Source organism: Globicephala melas, chromosome 17 (genome assembly GCF_963455315.2).
Source record: "Globicephala melas chromosome 17, mGloMel1.2, whole genome shotgun sequence".
In the NCBI taxonomy this organism is placed as follows: Eukaryota; Metazoa; Chordata; class Mammalia; order Artiodactyla; family Delphinidae; genus Globicephala; species Globicephala melas.
Window position 1 is genome coordinate 64,206,928 of NC_083330.1, and position 25,410 is coordinate 64,232,337.

At 39.1% G+C, this 25,410-nt stretch overlaps 1 protein-coding gene across 2 annotated transcripts in view; it reads right to left on the reverse strand.

Moving 5' to 3' along the window:
- Positions 1-23,055, reverse strand: part of ATAD2 (ATPase family AAA domain containing 2) — a 69,867-nt gene extending 46,812 nt beyond the window's left edge. Inside the window, exons 1-7 of one of the 2 annotated variants that reach the window (XM_030875730.2) lie at positions 22,801-23,055; positions 10,536-10,684; positions 4,301-4,350; positions 2,149-2,314; positions 1,423-1,525; positions 1,081-1,168; positions 138-356 (exon numbers count right to left, since the gene is read on the reverse strand). In XM_030875730.2, the coding sequence (XP_030731590.1) occupies positions 138-356; positions 1,081-1,168; positions 1,423-1,525; positions 2,149-2,314; positions 4,301-4,350; positions 10,536-10,684; positions 22,801-22,968 (943 nt within the window). In that variant the 5' untranslated portion in view covers positions 22,969-23,055. Of the gene's footprint in view, positions 1-137; positions 357-1,080; positions 1,169-1,422; positions 1,526-2,148; positions 2,315-4,300; positions 4,351-10,535; positions 10,685-22,800 lie in introns of those variants that run through there. The other variant, XM_060287096.1, reaches the window with a different exon arrangement.
- Positions 23,056-25,410: the final 2,355 nt, after the last annotated feature.

A 25,410-nucleotide genomic window follows, 5' to 3' on the forward strand; every position in this document is an offset into this window, starting at 1 on the left:
TATGAAAGACAACAGCCATGGGTATTCTGCAAAATGAAAACATGAAAAATAAGAATAACAGAAGAAAGGCAGTGAAGATAAAGGAAACCTGTTTACATCTTCTCCTGGAAAAAAAAAAAAAAAAAGATAGCACTTACTTTCCAATGGAGCCTGATAGTAAACAGTAGCTTTTCTCTGTCTAAGATAATATCGTTTCTGATTATCTTCTTCTCCATCCTCTTCATCTTCATCGTCATCATCTTCATCATCGTCATCATCTTCATCATCGTCATCTTCTTCATCATCATCTTCTTCATCATCATCTTCATCTTCACCATCATCTTCATCTTCCTGGTCTTCACCCTCTTCGGATGACTCTACAATTAAGAAACATTTACTTTCAGGCTTCTCACCCAAATGCTAACAATTTTTAAAATAGGGGAATAGAAAAAGACTCTCCTTTTAAAATTTATTTACTTCTAGGTTGTTCATAGAAAGAATCTGTAATTCTGCAACATCAAATGAAGATTTTTAAAAAATGAAGTAAAAAACTATAGAATTAAAAACAACTAGGGGAAGGAAAAAAGTAGTTTAAAGGCTACTACCAGTACATACCAAACTAAAGTTTATAGCGTTACTGCTAATTTCATTGATATAGTGGACTTCTGGCTGCCACTGAGTTTCATGCAGTATAACTCAAATAATCTACTTAAGATAATGTAAAACGCACGCCCTCACCAAACATTTAAAATGCATTTCGGAAAACTGATTTTTCATTCAATAAAAGTTCTAAGAAATTGCAGCAATAAGTCCTAAACAGAATAGTAAAACTCAACTTTTAACTTTTAACTCAAACAGGTAGAGAGAGATATGCTGTCTGTAGATGTATTATACAAGCAAACCAGTTTCATTTGTTTTAGCATGTTTAAGTACTTTCCCAACAAAACATATTACCCTTTTATCTCCCCTGCCTTCACTTTTTCTTTGAAACTATGATAACCCTAACTTATCATAAACTACCATAAATGTCACAGCTTCTGAATAAAAAGGCTATATTCTGCTAAATAAAACCCAAAAGACAGAACAAGAGAAAAGACTAACCCACACTGCCTTCTTGATTGTCAGTTGTTTCTTCATCAGTTCTTTGAATATCTTTTTGTTTTCCTCTTGTGTACATATTAAGATTCCCCTAAAAATATGTAAATAAAATCCATTAAAGTTTAGTATGTTTATTTAAAAGAATCCAGTAGGGCCTTCCAATCCTACTGAAAATGAAGATATTTCCAGCTATAAACTCTTAAAACTCCAGCAGTAACTAGTGACTGATCAAACAAATGCTGAACAAAATGATGAATAATTTAACCGAGAAATGGATAGGTTCTAGAGAAAAAAGGTTAAACTGGAGATTATTAAATCATCCCCTTAGTGGAAGAATATATTTACTTCTTCTGTTTCATTAAACACTCCCAAGTCTTCAAGTTCTCTCATTCGCTGTCTACGCATCTTCTTCATATCATCCATTTTTTGAAGTACAGCTTCAGCAGTGCTTTAAAAAAAATGATATAAAAATAAGCTAAAACTGTAAGAGTAGTATATTTTAGGACTTTCCTGGTGGCGTAGTGGTTAAGAATCCGCCTGCCAATGCAGGGGACAGCCCTAGTCCGGGAAGATCCCACATGCCGCGGAGCGACTAAGCCCATGCGCCACAGCTACTGAGCCTACACTCTATAGAGCCCACACTCCGCAACAAGAGAAGCCACCACAATGAGAAGCCTGTGCACCACAACGAAGAGTAGCCCTAGCTTGATGCAACTAGAGAAAGCTCGCATGCAGCAACGAAGACCCAACGCAGCCAGAAATAAAGAAATTTATTTAAAAAATAAAAGAGTAGTATATTTTTAAAAACTTCATTTTTCTTTCATTGTATTCTCTGAGTGCTGGGATTTTAAATACCCTTAATAGAAGCACTGATTTACTAATGTAAAAATATTTCATATTCTTTGTAAGAATTTAAATACACATACAGAATTATTACAAAGTCCTCTAATAATCACTCTCCTTTATACTTTACATAAACTGAATGCATTAAATACTCCTGCTAGTCAAAACTTAGTCCCCAACAAAAAGTTTTTTGCCAGCTAAATAATCTTGATCTAAATTTTTACTTACTTTGTTATAAGTTTGTCAAATAGTACAGACTGGTTCACGCTACCATAACGACTTCTAATCCTGCAACTTCGGCGAACTTCAACATCACCATTCTCTTCATGCAAGCGTTCTGTCTTTTGAACTATGTTTCTAGTCCTCAATGACCGAGTAACTGTAATTACTTTGTCTTCATAGATGTGTACATAAAAGCAAGTAGAAAGATTTGAAATAACAGCATTTATAAAACAATTCTAAAATGAACAACTGAATAGCTACACTTTCATATAACGAAATTTTAGTTTCTTGAACTTACCCTTCTCAAAAATACTAGAAAACAAAAATAAAGTTACAACATACACCTACCATAGGTCCAGCCATACCACTCTCAAGAAAAAATGAAAGCTATATATATAATACAAAGACTTGTACACAATGTTCAAAGCAGTTTTGTGACAGTCCCCAAATGGAAACAACCCAAATGTCCATCAAAAGATGAAACTGGGGGAAACAACCTAAGTGTCCATCAATAGGTGAATGGATAAAGATGTGGAATATACACACAATAGAATATTATTTAGCCATGAGAAAGGACATCCTGCTATTTGCAGTAATATGGATGGATCTTGAGGGCATTATACTAAGTGAAATAAGTCAGAGAAAGACAAATACTGAATGATATCATTTACATGTTCAATCTAGAAAAACCAAACTCATAGAAACAGAGACTAGAATGATGGTTACAAAGGACTGGGAAGTGAGAGAAAAAGGGGAGATTGTTAGTCAAAGAGTACAAATTTTCAGCCATAAAATGAGTAAGTTCTGGGGCTCTAATGTACAGCAGAGTGGCTATAGTTAGTAATACTGTATTGCAGGGGTCCCCAACCCACGAGCCTGTTAGGAACCAGACCGCACAGCAGGAGGTGAGCAGCAGGTGATCAAGCGAAGCTTCATCTGTATTTACAGTCGCTCCCCATCACTTGCATTACCGCCTGAGCTCCGCCTCCTGTCAGATCAGTGGTGGCATTAGATTCTCATAGGAGCTCAAACCCTACTGTGAACTGCGCATGCGAGGGATCTAGGTTGCACACTCCTTATGAGAACCTAATGCCCGATGATCTGAGGTGGAGTTGAGGCAGTGATGCTAGCGCTGGGGAGCAGGTGCAAATACAGATTATCATTAGCAGAGAGATTTGACTGCACAGAGACCATAATAAATCAATTGCTTGCCGACTCATACCAAAACCCTATCAGTGAGTGGCAAGTGAAAACAAGCTCAGGGCTCCCACTGATTCTGCATTATGGTGAGTTGTATAATTATTTCATTATATATTACAATGTAATAATAACAGAAATAAGGTGCACAATAAATGTAATGCTCTTGAATCATCCCCAAACCATCCCCCCAACACCCCCGCCCCCCGGTCTGTGGAAAAATTGTCTTCCATGAAATTGGTCCCTGCTGCTAAACAGGATGGAGACTGCTACCATATTGTATACTTGAAAGTTGCTGGGAGAGTGGATCTTGAGTGTTCTCAGCACAAAAAAGAAATGGTAATTATGTGACATGATGCAGGTGTTAGATAAAGCCACGGTAATTATCATTTTGCAATATATAAGTATCAAATCAACAATGCAATGTACTCCTTAAGTTAAGGCAATGTTATATGCCAATTATATTAAAATAAAGCTAAGGAAAAAAATTGTGGTATATCCACATAATGGAATACTACTCAGCAATAAAAAGCAACAACATGGATGATACTCAAAGTAATTATGCTGAGTGAAAGAAGCCAAAGAAGAATGCATGCCATATAATTCCATTAATATAAAACTCTAGACAATACAAACTCACCATACTCTACAGCACTCTGTAGAGTGCTGTCACACTCTCTACAGTGACAGCAAGCAGATTGGTGGCTGCTCAGGAATCTTGGGTCATGGAGAGGAGCTAGAGGAGCCAGGAGCGATTACAAAGGGGCCTGAGGAAATCCTGGAGGGTGATGGTTATCTTTACTACCTTATCGTGGTGATGGTTTGACGGCATGCACTTATATCAAAACCAAACAAACTGTACACTTCAAATATGGAGTTTATTGTATGTACCACAATATGCCTGTAAACAAAATACTAAATACATGCTTTAAAAAATTTAAATGCCTTTAACATTACTTACCTTCTTTGCACTCTTCTTTTTTTTTATCAGCCTGCTGTCTGGCCAACTGCCTATATGAAAAAAATATAGCAAATAATTCAAAATAATTTTAAATCCTATATTTTATAATACTACAAACTAGGACCAAAAATTAAATCAGCTTGTAGGGTAAATACTTAGTTACCTAAAAACCAGTGAAAAAATAGCGTGAGAATACCTGTGCTTATATATTGTTATGGCTAAACAAAGGCTGAGAACCCTGTTGTGTAATTCAATGATATACAGCTGTGTCTCAGTAACAGCAGGGGATTGGTTCCAGGACCCCACATGGATACCAAAATCCGAGGATGCTCAAGTCTCTTATATAAAATGGCATAGTATTTGCATATAACCTCTGCCCATCCTCTTTTATTTTTATTACTATTATTTTTTTTTTTTTTTTGCGGTACGCGGGCCTCTCACTGTTGCGGCCTCTACCGTTGCGGAGCACAGGCTCCGGATGCGCAGGCTCAGCGGCCATGGCTCACGGGCCCAGCCGCTCCGCGGCACGTGGGATCTTCCCGGACCGGGGCATGAACCCGCGTCCCCTGCATCGGCAGGCGGACTCTCAACCACTGCGCCACCAGGGAAGCCCCATCCTCTTGTATTTTTTTTTTTTAATAAATTTATTTATTTTTGGCTGCGTTGTGTCTTCCTTGCTGTGCGTGGGCTTTCTCTAGCTGCCGCAAGTGGGGGCTACTCTTCATTGAGGTGCGCAGGCTTCTCTTGTTGCAGAACACGGGCTCTAGGCACGCGGGCTTCAGTAGTTGTGGCACGTGGGCTCAGTAGTTGTGGCACATGGGCTCTAGAGCGCAGGCTCAGTAGTTGTGGCGCATGGGCTTAGGTGTTCCGCCGCATGTGGGAACCTTCCCGGACCAGGGCTCGAACTCATGTCCCCTGCGTTGGCAGGCAGATTCTTAACCACTGTGCCATCAGGGAAGCCTGTCCTCTTGTATACTTTAAATCACCTCTAGTTTACTTATAATACCTAATACAATGTAAATACTATGTAAACAGTTGTTGGTGAGTGGTAAATTCAAGTTTTGCTTTTTGGAGATTTCTGGAATTTGGGGGGAGGGGATATTTTCAATCCACTGTTGGTTGAATCTGCACATGCAGAACCAGTGGATACAGAGGGCCAACTGTATGCGTTAACTTTTAGCTAAACAGAATTAATCAGAACAAAGTATCTTACTTAAAACAAGAAATGAAATCCTTAGCCTAAGTATTTAGGTATAACTAAACTATTAAGCACTGAGTAAAAACAAGACAATGTGTTTTATACCACAGGGATATAGTGGTCCCACATCCTTGAGGACCTATAAACATGTTACAGAACTTAGTGACATGTTCATTTCCTTCTCCGAACATTTGCTGGCTACAATCTTTACATGACATGTAGAAAGAGTCACATTTGTGAATCAGATATCCCACCTACAAACTGGTATACAGAATCTGTTGAATTGCAAAGAAGACCTTCCAAAGCTTAAACAAAGTATCCTTCTCTCATCTTTTTCCCCAAATCCACTGAGCAACAAAGCAGTATGTCTCATTAACCTATTTTTAGGGGCTCAATTTTCCATACTTGGATAGGCTATATTAATCAACCTATGAATCAAGCAATATTTGCAAGTGTGCTGGTTAAACCCATGGAGTTTCAAATGGGACACTTTAAAATAAAACAAAACCATCTTATCCAGAAGAGCTAACTCATGTGTCCTCCTAACAATGTAAGTCATCATTAATTCCTTATCTCTTTTGGAACACAGGTAAGAACAAAGAACAAAATAAAAAACCTTTCAGCAATCCATCTACAGATCAAGGTCTAGTTTGTTCACAGACTCTTCTCATAGAGGAGACACTCCCTCCATACCATGCAGGTCTACACTTTTATAAACCAGACCCCCATCAGGTGCTAGGGATACAAAGACTAAAGCAGTGTTTTTTTTCTGGGTTTTCTTTTTTTTTTTGCCTGTAGGGGAAGGGAAGCACTTTTTACCCTTGCAGGGGTTGCTATACTTGTTCTTAAACAGCTAGATAATAAATATTTTTGGCTTGTCAGTTTCTGTCATAACTACTCATACAACTCTAACAGTGAAGCAGGAATGCAGCCATAGACAGAAGTAATGGGCATGGCTGTGTTCCAATGAAACTATTTACCAAAACAGGAGTCTGGACTTTTGTCAACTCCTGTGAATCTGATGAAAGCTATGGATCTTTTCTCCCTAGAAAACTGTATATACATATACAAGTTTAAACATTACTTCAGAGGTTTCATATGCCCCCTGAAAACCATGATTACTGGACCTAGTTAAGAACTCCAGGACCAGACAAATATATATCCTGCTCTCAAGGCACAGTTATTCAAATCTTTATTATTCTAACAGTCTTGGTCCCCTGGTCTTTGAGCCCCAAATAGATTTAAAACAAAGGGGTGAGGGGTAAAAAAACATAGAAAGGAAGTTAGAGATTACTATAGTCAAACTGGCAACAGCAAAAAGGGTCACCATGATAGGAAATAAGAAAACTACATAAGGCAGAATTCAAAAATACTATAGACTACTTTATATGTCTTATACAAACAGATCCTGGTGTTACTACTATATAAAATTATCGTCTTTGTAATAATGATGTGAATACAGGGAGTTTTTTTAAAGATAGCAATTCTTTTAAAGATCGGAAGAAATATAAATGGCCAGCCAATAAGCACATGAAAAAATATTCAACATCATTAACCACCAAGGAAATGCAAATGAGAACCACAATGAGATACTTCATACCCACATGGCTAAAACCAAAAGGACAGACTATGGCAAGTGTTACTGAGGATGTAGACAAATTGGAATCCTCATGCACTGCTGGTGGGAATGTAAATGGTACAGCTGCTTTGGACAATGTTAAAACAGAGTTACCGTTTAGCCCACCAATTCACTCCTAGGTATATACCCAAAAGAACCAAAACCCTATGTTCACACAAAAATTTGTACACCAATGTTCATCAACTAATGAGTGGATAAACAAAATGTAACATATTCATATAATGGAATCTTACTTGGCAATAAAAAGAATGAAGTGATGATAGATACTACAATATACATGAACCTTCAAAACATACCAAGTAAAAGAAGCCAAACATGAAAGAACATATGTCGTATGATTCCACTTGTATAAAATATCCAGAATAGGCAAATCCACAGAGATAGAAAGTAGACTTGTGGTTCCCAAGGGGCTGGGGATGGAGGGATAATGCGTATGGTGTTTCTTTTGGGGTGATGAAAATATACTGAAATTAGATAGCAGCAATACTTGTACAATACTGCAAATATTCTAAAACCACTGAATTATACACTTTAAAATCATGAATTTTAATGGTACGTGAATTGTTATTTTAAAATAATTAATAAAGATAGGAATTCAATAAATTTTAGAAGCAACCTCATTTAAAAACACCAAGTCACTCATTTTTAAAAATAATGTTATCTTAAAAAATATTTTTGTTTGTTTATTTATTTATTTATATTTTTGGCTGCGTCGGTCTTAGTTGCAGCACGCAGGATCTTCATTGTGGCGTGTGGGATCTTTGTCGCAGCACGCGGGCTTCTCTCTAGCTGTGGCATGCAGGTTTTCTCTCTCTCTAGTTGTGGCGCACGGGCTCCAGAGCACGTGGGCTTTGTAGTTTGCAGCAAGCAGGCTCTAGTTGCGGCGTGCAGGCTCAGTAGTTGCAGCGTGCGGGCTTAGTTGCCCTGCGCCATGTGGGATCTTAGTTCCCTGACCAGGGATCGAACCCGAGTCCCCTGCATTGGAAGGCGGATTCTTTACCACTGGACCACCAGGGAAGTCCCACCAAGTCACTCATCTTTAAATCAGGATTAAAAAAGTACTTATTTTAATACATTCCTTTAATACCTAACACAATGTTTCACAGACCTGAGTAACATACAGAGCCTTTTAAAGAAAAAGACTTTTGAGGATTTCCAATATTAAGTTTTTTATGATTATGTACAAGCCAAACTAGATATAAATAAATTCATTTAGGTTTTATACAAATGAAACTATAAAAACAACTACCAACAAAAATATTAACGTAATACATTGGAGGTTTTGCTGAAACAAATTAGCCATTTGCTGTGTGAATGTGGTTCAGACTGCTATGGGTTTCTCTTGAGTTTGGCATGTTATGTATTATGTTTATTGTGTAACATGATGACTCAATTCATCCATTTCTCTTTATCTGAAGTGCTCCAAATCTTCATTTGAACAGCACGTCATGACATCACATCACGTGGCTTTCTCTTGGAAGCAGATGCATCCTTTATGTATTAAGGTCAGACTCAGTTTTTTTTGTTTTTTTTTTAATTTATTCATTTTGGTTGTGCTGGGTCTTAGTTGTGGCATGTGGGACCTTTGCTGCGGCATGTGGACTTCTTGGTTGCAGCATGCAAACTTCTTGGTTGCGGTATGCGGACTGCTTAGTAGCGGCATGCATGCAGGATCTCGTTCCCCGACCAGGGATCGAGCCTGGGCCCCCTGCATTGGGAGTGCAGAGTCTTACCCACTGGACCACCACGGAAGTCCCCAGACTCAGTTCTTATCTCCAGAACCCGAGATAACTAAAGCAGTACTACTTGGTACCAAATAGTGCCTGAAATTTTATGGCTATTCTCTATGAGGTAGCAATTTAGATGATTCAGAATATTTTTTCTTCAGATCATGAAATAATCTTTAAATTCTCATAGAGAATTCACGGAACCCACCAATCCAACCCCACGCCAAGAAGACTTCAAGTTTCAGAAATACTGGGGTAGCTTAAAGTGTATTTCATTGATTCTAAAAATTGTACATTTCCCCCCCATTTTACCATCTCTGAAATTGGGATATATCTTAACTACTGATGGTATGTCATAGTTTAACTTTCAGTGTTTTTTTCTTTCTTACTGTCTCATAAAATAATGCTGTGTGTTTCAATTGTTGCTAACTTGGATTCCATGAAATACAGTAGGTATTCCATGAATAGTGGATGAAACAAGATGCAGATTTAAATATATACAATAAAAGACCAAGTATGTAATTGAAAAAAATAACAGTACCAAAAAGAAACTTAAAAGGGCACAACCTCACTTATCTGGAAAATCTGCTACACAAAATAAGAATCGAGCCAAAGCAATCTTGCTGGGGAAAAAAACAGAGCTGGAGGAATCAGGCTCCCTAGAGCCTGCACTCCGCAACAACAGAAGCCACCACAGTGGCCTGCGCACCGCAACAAAGAGTAGTGCCCACTCACTGCAACTACAGAAAGCCCTTGCGCAGCAAAGAAGATCCAACGCAGCCAAAAATAAATAAATAAATATTTTTTAAAAAAATTCTATTTGAGAGTAAGATGGTTCTAGTTTTCTACGTCATTACGAGTAAATTCTTTGTGAGAAGAATTAATGTAAAAACAATTATTTCATCAAATTTTATTATAATTGGCACCCCTCTCCCAATTCCTGTTAAGCCCACCAAAATGGGGACAAAAGTGAAGGTTTTGAGCTAATTAAAGTTAGATTTAAATTTGCCCTGGACCAAATAAACCCAATTTCCATGAAGTACATACTTCCTAATTCACTGAAATTAATTCCTTGAGTATTAAAATGTAATTCATGCCATCTACCTCAGGGTTCTTGAGAAACAAAATTTAAATATGTATAAAGCACCTAGTCAAAAAACCATTGAACCACTAAACAAGTCAAAAAACAAAAACAAAGCCATGTTCTGCCTCCTATGTGAAGCCTTAGAAGAATACCAATAGAGATATTCATCAATGACTTAGAATTGATGAAAAACTTGACAGTAAGTAATCAGAAATATAACTACTATTTTGAATAAAGGTTTTTTACAGACTATGAAGCAGAACCACATATCATAAGTTATAGTCATAAACTCTCTTTAGATTACTCAAGTACCCAGAACTCATCCTATATCAACCAACCTCTTCAGTTGCACTCACACATATCACAGATACCATCTTTGAACAAGAAAATAAAAACAAACCTGACTGGAGGACATATTAAATTTTTAATTCAATAACATTCATTTAGTGCAATTTCATCTCAAATAAATTACATTTTACAATCTGGACTCTTGATGACCAGTCAAGAACACACTTAAAAATTAAATGCAGAACTTAAATTATTACTTTAAAACTATTTTGAATTAGCATTTAAGCATCTTGTATTACCTTGTAAAATGCCTGCCATTAGTATGTTTCTCCGTTATTTCCATATTCTTATCAAAACTAGAATCTGAAGAATTCTGTGCATTTTTTCTCAAGCACCTTAAAGCACGTGTCCGGTGGTAGGTTTCGACTTCCTTAACTGAAGACCCATCCTTTAAAAAAAAATTAAGAAAGACATCTAAGTTTTTCTTCAGTCAAATCCCCAAGTTAAACTCCTAAGATCTGTCTCTGATTAAAAGTTTTAACAACTGCTTTCGGTGCACAGTATCATTTTTGCATCTCCCCAAGAAACGAAAATAATTAATCTCTAGAATAATCATTTTACAATGAACAAATATGAGCAATGTCTATGAGGCGGCTAGTATAAGATTTATTAATGTTTTATAGTTCTACTTCACAACAAGTAGTCTCCAGTGAAATTTTCTACCACTGATAAAAAGTTGTAATAGTTCATAACGGTAAGTACTCCTCTATTTTAAGGCTACAGAAATTAGAAAGATACGCATACACCATGAAACCACTGGAAACAACCCTAAAATGACTGGACTGTCAGAAGTGTAATTTGGTTTGGATGACAAAAAGGAGTTATTACTATCTCACCCAATTTCACCCACATAATGTAAAAAATGAATTTAGAGACTGTTTAGGTACATTAATTTCTTCTAAAAACCACAGAGCTCTATTTAACTTTATTTTTGCTCAAGAGACTACAGGCTCTCTAAGTTACTGGGTTGCTTTATGAGCTACAGAGGTTCTGTCATAAAGTATTCAAAATTTCATACATGCCTCTTAGAAATCATACAGAGGATACTTTTACGTTAGAAGAGAAGGCAAATGTACCTAACAACTCTATAATCCTATGTCTTACTACTCTAAAAACTTATAATTTTAGAAAAACAGGCAGTGTTTTTTTTAAAAAACAATAAAACATCAGTGCCCCCTTACCCCATGCACCTCAGGCTGGCTTTACCTGGTCATTTCCTTATATTTTATTAGGATATTTTGTCATTGAATTTTGTTTCAGGAAGAATATTTGATTGGTTCAAAGGTAAAGTAAGGATATTTACACCACAAGGATCTGTGCAAGAATTAGACAGGTTCTTAAAGGCACGAGAGGACAATTAAAAAAATTAGTTTCTTCATAAGGTATTAAGTGATACGTATGATTTGTTACTTTTATCAGTGTACCTATATTTCAGGATGTTTCAAAAAAGAATAGCTATACATTTAGGTAGGTGTATTATTTTTTAGATGAATACCTACTTACATCTTAGATGGGTGTAGTGTAACATAAGACTTTCCAAGGAAAATTGTAAGGGTATCTATTTCCACTCTCTCAACTTCCATGTGTACTTTTTTCTTAAAATGGACCTAAGGGCTTCCCTGGTGGTGCAGTGGTTGAGAGTCCGCCTGCCGATGCAGGGGACACGGGTTCATGCCCCGGTCTGGGAAGATCCCACATGCCGTGGAGCGGCTGGGCCCGTGAGCCACGGCTGCTGAGCCTGCGCGTCCGGAGCCTGTGCTCCGCAACGGGAGAGGCCACAACAGTAAGAGGCCCGTGTACCACAAAAAAAAACCCCACAAAAAACCAAAAAAAAAAAAAAACGGATCTAAGAAGGCATCTTAACACAGGCATCCTCTTTCATTTACCTTTCTCCCATTTTACAAAAGAAAGTCATAACTCTCACTCATTCTGAATCTTACTATTGTGGGCTGCTTCAAGGCATTAAAAACCTTCCTAAAGCCAAAGAAAAACACTAATGTAGGTGTTAAGCGAATGAATGACTAAGCTAGGCAACAAATCCTTTCCTTTGTTAGGTGGTTTCCAATTCTTCCGCTTTTAACAAAATTGAAAGGAGATCTAATCAAGCTAAGAGACCATTAAAAATGTTTGGCAAGTGATTTTCTGCTTATAAGCCAGAAAAACTGAGTGGCACTGCAAATATAATTCCCTTCATTACTATCTACTTATTTATATGAACAATGTTTCTCAGTGCTTACCTTTATAAAAACAATGAAACTAATGACAAAACACTCTTCAGCAATAAATAAGATTCATCCACAGGGTAGGGGGAAGGGTAAGCTGTGACAAAGCGAGAGAGGCATGGACATATATACACTACCAAGTAAGGTAGATAGCTAGTGGGAAGCAGCCGCATAGCACAGGGAGATCAGCTCGGTGCTTTGTGACCGCCTGGAGGGGTGGGAGGGAGGGAGACGCAAGAGGGAAGAGATATGGGAACATATGTATATGTATAATTAATTCACTTTGTTATAAAGCAGAAACTAACACACCATTGTAAAGCAATTATACTCCAATAAAGATGTAAAACAAAAATCAAAAAACAAAAAAACAAGAAACAAAAAAAAAGATTCATCCACAGATACTTAAACTAACTGGGTGGGCAGGGAGATTTAAACCACATGAAATCCTAATAAAAGATTACTTCCTATGTTTAATCATTTTTAATCAAAATAGATACTTTTTTGTTGTTTTGATCAATTGAATGTTAATAATGATAATTCAATACACAAAAATTTTATTTCTTGGAGCTCTGTCATCATGGAAAAGTGGAAAAAATCCAACTTTTGTTTTATAAGTATGAAAGGATAATTAATAACTGACTTTCAAGCATGAAAATATATCAAGATAAAATGCTGTGGGTTAAGTGGATTGAAAATACAAATTAAAAGAGGGAAAAAAAAGAAGGTAAAATTTCTGACTACTAAGAGAACTTGTTCATGTATTAATTTTTTTTTTTTTTTTTTTTGCGGTACGCAGGCTTCTCACTGTTGCGGCCTCTCCCGTTGCGGAGCACAGACTCCGGACGCGCAGGCTCAGCGGCCATGGCTCACGGGCCCAGCCGCTCCGCGGCACGTGGGATCTTCCCGGACCGGGGCATGAACCCGTGTCCCCTGCATCAGCAGGCGGACTCTCAACCACTGCGCCACCAGGGAAGCCCCATTTATTAATTTTTAATGTTTCAAGACAGGTATCAAATAACTATAATTTTTACATTCCAGTGGATACTTATAAAAGTGTGATGTAATAGTTTTATTTTTTAATGTCAACCTTAAAAAATGACAGAAATGATCCCTTTGTAACTACTTAAACCTATGCGGGGGGCGGGGGAGACCTTACATCTAAGGTCAGCTTAAAAATGTAAAAGCTGGTACTTCCCTGGTGGTCCAGTGGTTAAGACTTCACCTTCCAATGCAGGGGGTGCGGGTTAGATCCCTGGTCAGGAAGTTAAGATCCTACATGCCTCAGGGCCAAAAAACCAAAACATAAAACAAGCAATATTGTAACAAATTCAATAAAGACTTTTTAAAAAATGTGAAAGAGATTATAGAGCTAAAAAAATTTGGAAATGCAGGGGAAAACTTTCATGACATTGGATTTGGCAATGATTTCTTAGGACACCAAAAGCACAGATAACAAAAGAAAAAACAGATAAGTTGAACTTCATCAAAATTAAAGAACTTTTGTACAAAGGACATTATCAGTAGAGTGAAATGGAAACTCATGGAACAGGAGAACATATTTGCAAATCATGTATCTGACAATGACAAAGGACTGATATCCACAATGTATAAAGAACTCCTATACTTTTAACACCAACAACAAAAAAAGATAAAAATGGGCAAAATATTTAAATAGACATTCCTCTGAAGAATATACACAAATGGTCAATACACATGAAAAGATGCTCAGCATGAGTAGTCATAAGGAAATGCAAATCAAGCCCAATGAGATACCACTTCACACTCATTAGGATGGCTATTATCAAAAACAAAAAAAGAAAATAAGTATTGGCAAGGATGTGAAGAAACTGGAACCCTTGTGTACACTGTGGAAAATGATATGGCAATTCCTCAAAAAATTCAACATAGAATTACCATATGATCCAGCAATGTTGCTTCTGGGTATATACTCAAAAGAAGTGAAAGCAGGGACCTGAAGAGATATTTGAACGCTCATGTTTATAGCAGCATATTCACAACAGCCAAAAGGTGGAAGCAATCCCAGTGTTCATCAACAAATGAACGGATTAAAAAATATATATATGTATATATACATATATATAGTACATACAGTGAAATATTATTCAGTGTTTAAAATAAAGGAAATTTTAAACACGCTGAAATAACATGAATGAACCTTGAATACATTATGCTAAGTGAAATAAGTCAGTCACAGAAGAAGTAAGGTTCCTTTTATGAAGCTCCTTGCCAGGGGCTGGGAAGAGGGAAAATTGTGTGTGTGTGTGTGTGTGTGTGTGTGTGTGTGTGTGTGTGTGTGTGTGTGGTGTGTTGGGTTTTTTTTTGGCGGGATCTCTGTTTCCCGACTAGGGATTGAACCTGGGCCACGGCAGTGAAAGGGCTGAGTCCTAACCACTGGACTGCCAGGGAATTCCCAGGGGAGTTAGTGTTTGATAGGTACAGAGTTTCAGTTTTGCAAGATGAAAAATTCTGCACGCAGAGGGTGGTGATGGTTGCAGAACAATGAATGTACTTATTACAAAACTATACACTTAAAAATGGTTAAAATGATAATTTTATGTTATCTATATGTTATCACAATAAAAAAAGAAAGTAAATGTCACTATATTCCTGGGGATAAAAAAAAAAAAGTTTGTTTCCATAGGAAAAAAGAAAGGAGGAAGTTGCTAAATACCGGGAAAAAGATTCCTTGAGAAACTTAGAAGATTTAATCTTATAAGTGAATCTTTGATTTGCATAGTGAGTGGCTTAGTTCATCGTCCCTAAATAAGCACTAAGCATCAAGAAAGGCTCTCCTTAACAGCATGGAGAAAAAAACAAAACAGGTTTTTTTGAGAGTCACCTATATAAAGGCGCATACTGGGGAATTTAAAAATATAACTTTCAAAAATGGTTTTTATAAAAGCAATATAAAAAGCAATACGTGCCCATTATAATCAGAAAAATGAAGAAATGTACAAAGATGAAACTGTCACCCTTAATTCCAAGCTACCCACAGATAACCACAGTTAACCTTTTGGTGCATAAACCATTCTTTTCCTTTGCAAACACATTCACACTATTTTAAAATTGCGATAATATTATTTATTCTTTGTTACTTTTTTCTAGTGATACAACCATTTTCCCATGTCATAAAATCCATTCTAAAAATCTTTTTACATGAATGAATAGTATTTCAGCCATTACATGAATTTAACAAACTGCTTAATGTTTCATGTATAGGTAATCTGCAATTTTTTGTGTTATAAATACCTCTAGATGAATTATCTTTTTTTTTTTTTCCAGTACGTGGGCCTCTCACTGTTGTGGCCTCTCCCGTTGCGGCGCACAGGCTCCGGACGCGCAGGCTCAGCGGCCATGGCTCACGGGCCCAGCCGCTCCACGGCATGTGGGATCTTCCCGGACCGGGGCACGACCCTGTGTCCCCTGCATCGGCAGGCGGACTCCCAACCACTGCACCACCAGGGAAGCCCTGAATTATCTTTTGAACATCTGATTTCCTAAGGAAACTAGCACAGTTGTTAAATCAAAGTCACATTTTTTTTTTTTTTTTTTCGGTACGTGGGCCTCTCACTGTTGTGGCCTTTCCCGTTGCGGAGCACAGGCTCCGCACGCACAGGCCCAGCGGCCATGGCTCACGGGCCCAGCCGCTCCGCGGCATGTGGGATCTTCCCGGACCGGGGCATGAACCCGTGTCCCCTGCATCGGCAGGCGGACTCTCAACCACTGCGCCACCAGGGAAGCCCCGAAGTCACATTTTAATACAGCTAATCAAAATAATTCTCAAGAGGTAAGTTAAACACCAACTAGTAACAGTAATTAACACTGGATGATAGAAATGGGTACTTTCACTATCTATTTTTTACATTTTTGCAACATTATAAGAAAAAATTTTCCTAAGAAGTGAAAAGCAAAGAAAACATACTTAGTCTGAAAACTAAACCTAGTGATGTAGTGTCCTCATTTATTCTTTCGCTAAAATCCACTTTAATATTGAGAGCACTGATTGTTCTTAAAAGGAGAAAAAATATAGTTCATTAGATTTTAAGTCTGTTATAATGTTGCAGAATCAGTAAGTTAGAACAGGGAGCATGCAACAATAAGAAAAGTTTTTCCTCAAAGTGGACACAATTGAGAAACAAATATTCTGATGTTATTTTTCCACAAAAGATCAAGCTTAGTAAAGCTTTAAATTAATAAAAAATATGTATGGGAGTCATATTGGTTGAGTTAATTCAAGTTATCAATTCAACAAATGAAATTTAAACAGGATTTTTAAGATCACAGTTATATTACTGACATGAAACGTATTCATCCAGATTTGGGGCTTCTTGAAAGCCTAAAAAGCAGTGTATTCTAATGTACAATGGTATACACATTATACCCACATTACATAGTTGTGACAGCCCTCGTTAGCTTCATATTTAAACACTGGTGTGGTCAATTACTCATCATGGATCTACTCCACAAGTTCCAGCAATTTGCTTTCTAACCATACAGCTCTTCCAGTAGATCTAAATCTCCAAATAGCTAAAGCCAATGGCCTTCTCTACCTCATTCACTTCTATGATCACTCTGTTGTTTGCTTTGATCCTTTGTTTACATGATTTTTTTTTTTTTTTTTTTTGCGGTATGCGGGCCTCTCACTGTTGTGGCCTCTCCCGTTGCGGAGCACAGGCTCCAGACGCGCAGGCTCAGCGGCCATGGCTCACGGGCCCAGCCGCTCCGCAGCATGTGGGATCCTCCCAGACTGGGGCACGAACCTGCGTCCCTTGCATCGGCAGGCGGACTCTCAACCACTGCGCCACCAGGGAAGCCCATGATACTTTTTTTTTTAAACCTAATTCATCCTCTTCCCACCCTTAAAATAAAGCCATTGCTCCAGATCTTAAATATTCTTGTGTTTTGCTATGCACCTTCAAGGATTCAACTCTCAACTCTATATAGGTGACTCACAAAGAAAAATAGTCCTTACCTCTCACCGAACTCTGGCGTCATAGTCCCAAAGATGTACAGCTTACCTCTTCAGCTGGAAACAACACTGCCTTTGCTGCCTCTATCTGAACAGCTCTCAGACCCCTTGTAGTACTTTTGGACTTTTTCTCTCCGTGCCTCTTAATACCACCTTAATTTAGGCTCTGGTTTTCTCTCCTTTGGTCTGTTGTGATAATAATGTACTAATTAAGAGCCCAACCTTTTAAAGATAGACTGCCTACGATTGAACTGTATAATCTTCTCCAAGTTACATAGAGACCTTAGTTTCCATATCTGTAATGAGTATAATAATACTTTATTTGTAAACTTTTAAATTACTATACTTCAATTTAAAAATAGGGACTTTCCTGGTGGCACAGTGGTTAAGAATCTGCCTGCCAATGCAGGGGACACGGATTCGAGCCCTGGTGCAGGAAGATCCCACATGCCACGGAGCAACTAAGCCCGTGCGCCATAACTACTGAAGCCCGCGCGCCTAGAGCCTGTGCTCTGTAACAAGAGAAGCCACTATAATGAGAAGCCCGTGCACAGCAATGAAGACCCAATGCAGCCAAAATTAAAAATATAAATAAATTTATAAAAATTTAAAAATAATAATTTTGGGAAAACAAACAAAATAATAATAGTTACTTTACAGGGGAAGTATGTGTGTGCATATTAGGTACCTTGCCTGGAACACAGCAAATGCTATGTAAATGGTAGCTATCAGTATTATAATCTTTTAACTGGTCTTCCAAACTCCAGATCTGTTGACTATAATCCATCCTAAACACTATCTCATCAGATCTCTGTTCTAAAAGTTGCAACTTCTAAGCCTAAAATCAAGAACCAGCGCAACACAAACTAACAAAAATGGACAATAATGGACTATTATTGTCACAAAACAAGTACACTCTCTCAAATGCAGAGCAGCCCACTCCAGGGAGCAACAGTCATCGCCACTTGTCAAAATATCCCTCTCCATGCTTTGACATACTTCACTGAACTGTACACTTGTCATTTTTGTGTTGTGATATGCTTCAAGTTTTAAAGTATCTCCCATAGGCTGTACATATCAGTGTCGAGTTTGGGATATTTTTCCAGGGTAAATAAACATACAATTGAAAAAAAAAAACAACCAAAAACAGTACCTTCTACATACTACAGTGTTTCATTTTACCTAAAAACATACCGAAGAATAAAAACGTACATAAACACAACCCAAAAGTAACGTACAATCATCACCAAGAAAACCCCTACTACCCATCCTTAAGTATCTCTTCAGCATGAGAAACAACCCTAAATTTAATGAATCAAAGAGCCTCAGACCTGTGAAAGCACAGAAATAGGCAATGGCTAGCCTGACTCTGGAGGAAAAGGGCATCCAAACTTATAAATAGGAAGAAAATAAAAGCTTAAAAACCAAAGAAACAGATTTAAAACAACAATAAAATATTTTCAGGGAACCCATACAAGTCAGGGGGAAAACAAACCCTTAAGCGCAGTTGAGTGAGATCATATTCAAAAGGTAAAAGTAAAATGTGGTTGAAATTTCCCCAGCTGTCCAGCGGTTAAGACTCTGCACTTCCACTTCAGGGGGTGAGGGTTCGATCCCTGGTCAGGGAACTAAGATCCCACATGCCATGCAGTGCACCCAAAAACTTAAAAAAAAAAAAAGTAAAATGTGAAAATGTGGTTAATAAATAGGTAACTGTAGGTATCTTCAGAACTTGAAGGTCAGCCTCCAAGATTAGATGAAGAAAAATGCAAGTTAATGAATTAATATGAATAAATCCAACCATCTTTAAAAGGAACCTACTCTAAGAAATGCTGTCAATAAATGTGTGAATGAGACAAGGAAATACCCAAATACAATGAGGGTGGATCAAGGAGTTAAGTTTCTGAAATGCATGATTGATGTAAAAAAGCAAGCTATAATCAAATCAAATGTATTGAATGTAAAGAACCCTAATTAGGAAATATTCCAATCACAAAGGTATGTTTCATTTTTGGTATTGGTGGACTTTGTCAGCATGAATACATTACCCCTGAAGACCCAATCCCACGCTCACTAAATAACACCCTGATTACAATTTGTTCTACGGAGGATTTGAGAGAGGAGTACTATGTCTCAAAAAGATATAATCCCTACTGGAAACCCTAGTCTGGAAAAGAATCTTTTCAACCCTACAACAACCAGGTGAGTGCTAATTGCTCAACCACCACATACCACTGATACAGCAAGACAAACAACAACAAAATATTTATTATGCACCTACTATGCTCTAGGTGCTAGGAATAACAGCTGAACAAAAGGTCAAAATCCAAACCCCTATGGAGTTACATTCTGATTTGGGGAGAGATAAAAATATTTTAGAAGTAGGAAATTATAGGATATTTAGAAGGTGGTAAGTGCTGGGGACCATAAAACAGAGCAAAGGGGCCTGTCAATGAGTGGTTTGCAATGTTAAACAGGGTGGTTAGGATAAGCATCATTGAAAAGGTGAAATTTTAGCAAACACTTGAAAGAGACTGTTTCATAGGTTCTCCTAGGTAGGACTCGCAGCTCTATTGCTTACTATAATGGTGAATTGAGCAACTTATTTAAGTCTCTGTGCCTCAGTCCTCTTACCTGCAAAACAAAGATAATCGCACCTACCTTATAAGGTTATGAGGATCGAGTTAATGTTTGTAAAATTCTTGGAACACATTAAGCACTACGAGTTCTGAGGCTTTTTTTATTTTTTAATTAAAAAAAATGTAAAAGGTAAAGGAATAGCTCATGCAGATATCCAGGGAAAGAGTATTCCCAAAAGAAAGCAGAGCAACTGCAAAGGCCCTGGGATTCAAGAAGCAGCTAGGCCAGAGAGGGTAGAACAGACTGGGTTTTGCAAAAGGGAGAATGGAAGAGGATGTCATCATAAAGAGAAGGGGGCAAGGAGGTACAGGGCTGCTTCTCAACTTTTAAACTTTTACTCTTAGATAGGGATTTTTGAGCAGAGGAGTGATCAACTGTTTGACTTTTTACAAGATCACTCTGTAAGCTATACTGCGAACTGACTTTCAAGGGAGGAGGGCATTACATATAAGGGTGGTAAACAGGGAGGCTAGTCAAGAATTTATTTTAATAATCCATGGGAATTCCCTGGCGGTCCAGTGGTTAGGACTCGGAGCTTTCACTGTCAGGGCCCGGGTTCAATCCCTGGTCGGGAAACTAAGATCCCACAAGCCACAGTGCTAGATCAAAACAAACAAAACCAAAACAAACCAAAACACACACACAAAAACCAAAACACTATATTAATAATCCAGGCAAAAGATGATGGCTTGAACCAGCATGGCAACAATGGAGCAGCTGAGACGTGGTCGGATTCTGAAAAAATTCTGAAAGTAAAGCCAACAGAATCTGCTAATACGAACGGAGCGAAGAGTTATGGATGATTCTAAGGTTTTTAGCTTGAGGAACTTAAAAGATGGAGTGGCCATTAAAATCGACTGTGGTCTCAACAGCTGACAATGACTGAGTCCTAACTATCAGCCAAGTGTTCAGGTAACCTCCTTACATGCCTGATCACATTTAATTCTCACTACCCTTGTGGTGGGTATCACCCCCTTTTAAGCATAGAAACCTGCTGATATTGGTAAACTGATATTCATAACTAACAGTTGTTTTTTTAAATTAATTTTTTATTGAAGTATAGTTGATTTACAATGTTGTGTTAATTACTGCTGTACAGCAAAGTGACTCAGTTATACATACATATATGTATATATATATACACACACACATACATTCTTTTTCATATTCTTTTCCATTATGGCTTATCACAGGAAGAAGTAACAGTTGTTTTAAGCACCTATGTTTCTTAACCAGTATTCAATGCATCATTACAGTCCCAGGAACTAGCTTTGTCCTGAAGATAATAAACACTCAAATATTTACTGAAATAATTAGCTGTTTCTGAACATAGGTTAGTGAGTCGAGTGACTGAGTTTATTGAAGAAGTGTCCAGCCTCCCCAGATCTCTTAACAACTTCTGCCTGTGATTGAGAAACAGATCCTAAAAGTCAGGAAATTGTTTTTTCAATTCAGAATCACAATTTCAGAGACTGACTGGACCATTTCATTCCCCTCAGTAGAGGAACAACTCGTATAGGGCCTCTACAAAAGACACCACTAATTTCCTATCGCGATCTCTCTCTTACCTGTGGTTTGTCCCTCTCTCCCACCACAGGTTACCTCCCCTTGGCCTCTCATTCTGACTTCCCAGTTCTAACCCTCTCTCTGGTCCTAGTTTTCCCACCCCCATGACTACCCTCCCTTCAACAGAACTAGACTACTTCCTGCTGCCTTAACTTTACTAACGTTGCTTCCTCAATTTCTCTAACCTTTTGTTAGCGCTGTCTCCTCCACCTGTGTCTCTTTCAGCAGCTGGGGTGGGGAGGTGAAGGGAGGAGAAGCACTTTTTTCAGGAAGACCTGCACCTCCTTGGAAACCTACAGACCTTGCTTATAACCGTAGCATGAAATAACAGAAAGGGAAAGGTGGTGGCGGCAGAGAATCCAAGTTCCAATTTTCGATCTACCACTTACTGGTTAGCTTCTTGAGTCTGTTTTTTCATCTGTAAGAGCCATATCGTAACTATCCATTCTCATGGAGCTGTTATGAGGCTTAAGTGAAGAAGACGTACATGAAACGTTGCTCTCCATCTCTCTACATTATGCAACCTGGTATTATTCACTGCGTTCTGGTTACCGAACCCCTCTGGATCGTAAATGAAGGTCAGGGAACCTGAGTTACAACCTTTCTATCCCCCGCGGCCCCTAAAACACTTGTTATGCATACAGGAAGCGCTCAGTAAATGCGTGTGGCTCGCGATCGCTGCAAACCTAGGGCGGGAGCCCGGGCGACTGGACAGGGAGGTGTGTGAGGTCGGGGGCGGGGCAGCCCCAAACCGAGATTCGGCCTCCAGCTGCACTTCGGATGCGGAGGGCTCCGGTTTCCTCTCGAGTAAAAGTGGGTGGTAACGCACCGCTCACCCTCCCGCAGTCAGTCCATCTCTCCACCCGACCCACACCCCTCCGGGGCTCGGATCTTGAGAAGCCTTCCATTTTACTTGTCCTCGACAATACTCCTCCCAACCTACCTCCCTCTCCTTCCTCTACCCCCAGCCAACTGTCACCCGGACCGCCCGCCCACCCACCCCACCATCCTGGGCCCCACCGGGCAAAGGGCCGCCGGCCGTCCCCAGGTCCGGCCCCAAGGGGCCCGCTCCAGGCCGGTACTCACGCCCGCGGCGGCCACGGTGACGGCGGACTGCTCAGCGGCGCCGGCCGAGCGGAGCCGCCTCCGGCCGATCTGCTCCAGGCTCAGGAACTCGCTGGACAGGTCCAGAGAGTCCGTGGCCGAGGCGGCGGGGTGGCTGTGCAGCTCTAGGCTGCTGCGGAGGACCACCATCTTCTCTCCTTCCTCGCCCGGGCGTCCGCGGCGGGAGACGAACCCGGCGGCGGGAGACGAACCCGATGCCAAGCGACAGCCGCTCAGGCTCTTCCGCGCTCCGAATTCTGGCGCCACAAGCTCCGCGCCGACGGCCGCAGCGCGCGCGCCCGGAATCCCTCCGCCGCCTGTCCCTCCCACGTCGCCACCCTATCACGGCGGGCTCGAAACTTCCCTCCCATCTGTAGAGCAAAGGACTTTGGGCCGAACTTGAAGAGAATCCACACCGACAGGGTAGAGGACCCGAGCGGACAGTGACGTGAGACCACTCTCTCCTTTTTCTTAGATAGTGCCGGCTCGCAGAGCTCGGCGGAGGGAGACGGCAGGTAGTGGCGCGCGTCCCGTTTGGAATTTTGGCGCTTGGACGCCGTAGGGGGAAGGGAGGCTCCCGGACGCTGTGATTGGCTGGCGGGGCCTGGCGGCTCCTCCCCGCTGCTCCCGACACCTGCCTTCGGCTTCCCGCCACGCGGGATTTAAATGCGAATTGCAGAGTCCTTAACTGGAGTGGGAGAAAGCACTTGGCTTTTGACAGGTCTTGACTTTGATTCTTAAGAGCTTAACCCAAACAAGTTAAGAAAAAGAGAGATAAAAGAGAGCGGGCAGAGTATTATAGTTAAAGCGCAGGTTCTGTACCTAGAGCCAACAGATCCCGCGATCTTGAGCAAATGATTCACCTCGCCGGGTCTTAATTTCCTAATCTGTGTATTAACTCTAATTACAATACCTGAGGTTCTAAGATTTTATTATACCTTAGAACCGTGTCTACACATAAATGTTTGCCAACATTACAGAATTACAGAAGATGGCTTCTCTAAAAAATTAAAACAGTTAACGTGACTACTTTGAAAGAGATAGCAACATGCTGAATGATCAGAATGTGAGAGGAGCCCTACTGAAACAAACAAAAGCTATTTATTGATTTGGATAACCACATTTCCTTAATTCGACATGATTGAGCATCAGTTATGTGCCAGGCAGTATTCTAAGCACTGGGGATGCAGCTGTGAACAAAGAGAGCAAAAATGCCCTCAGAGAACTTAAATTCTGGTAAAAGGAGAAAGACAACAAACTAAATGATACGTTTGTTAAAAGTTAGTAAGTGTTAACAGAGAAATATAGAGTAGGGAAGGTGAAGGGAAGCGTGCAGTTTTAAACGGCGATTAGGGAAGGTCTCACGAAGTGTAAACAAAGACCTAAAGCAGGTTAGGTATATCTGGGAGAAGAGAGATGCATGCAGAGGGAAGGAGAGGACAGTGGGCCTACGAGATCAAAGAGGAAAAAGCTGCTAGGAGCCGATCCTGCAAGGCCTCAGCTTTCAGGCTTTTGCTTTTTATTATGAGATGAAAAGACATCACAGGGTTTTGAACAGAGGAGTGACTTATTCTGACTTTTTGAAAGAATCCGTCTGGCTGCTGCATGGAGAATGTAATATTGGGGACAAACTTATGCTTAAAAAAAATTGTTGTTAATCTGAAATTCAACTTTAACTGGTTGTCCTGTATTTTTATTTGCTAAATCTGGCAACTCTAGTTAGGAGGCCACTACAATTATCCAGGCAAGCGATGACGTGACACAGACCAGTATGAGAGCTGTGGAGGTAATGAGAAATGGTCAAATACTAGGTATTTTTGGAAGAAAGAGCACATAAATTTGCTAATTAATTGGATTTAGGCATGAGGGAAAGAGAAGAGTCAAAGATGACTCCAATATTTGGTTGCTTGTTTGTTTGCTCGAGCTAATGGCAAGATGGAGCTGTACCTAACTTAGAGAAGGCTCTGGCTAAAGCAAGTTTGGAGGGAATATCAGGAATTCCTTTCCATGCACATTTAAGATACAGAAGTTACTATATATTCACCACTTAAAATTTGGTCTTTTAAGAGTTTAAAAAAATTATATTTACCACAGCATTATTTATAATGTCAAAAAGCTGAAAACAACTTGAATGTCCTTCAGTGGGACCTTAAGAAGAATAGTCATTAAAAATTATGATGCAACTCTGTGTTAATTTAATTATATAGAAAGTTGTGCATAGTGCATTGTAACTTGTTAAGAATGTACAAAGAAATAGATACCATACAGTTATATCTTTGTTTAAAAAAAAGTATATGTGTATACTTGCATCGGAAAAACCCCCAAAGAAACTACAACAAAATGTTAATGTTTAATTTATAGATGGTAATAGTATGGTTGTTGTGTAGTTTCTCTGTACTTTTCTCAATTTTTCTGTTTTTTTTTTTGCACTAAATATGTATTACTTTTACAATAGGGAAAAGAAAGCTTTAAGATGATTGTTTAGGGGGATGGTGGTGGTGGGATGAATTGGGAGATTGGGACTGACATATATGCACCAATATGTATAAAATTGATAACTAATAAGAACCTGCTGTATAAAAAATAAATAAA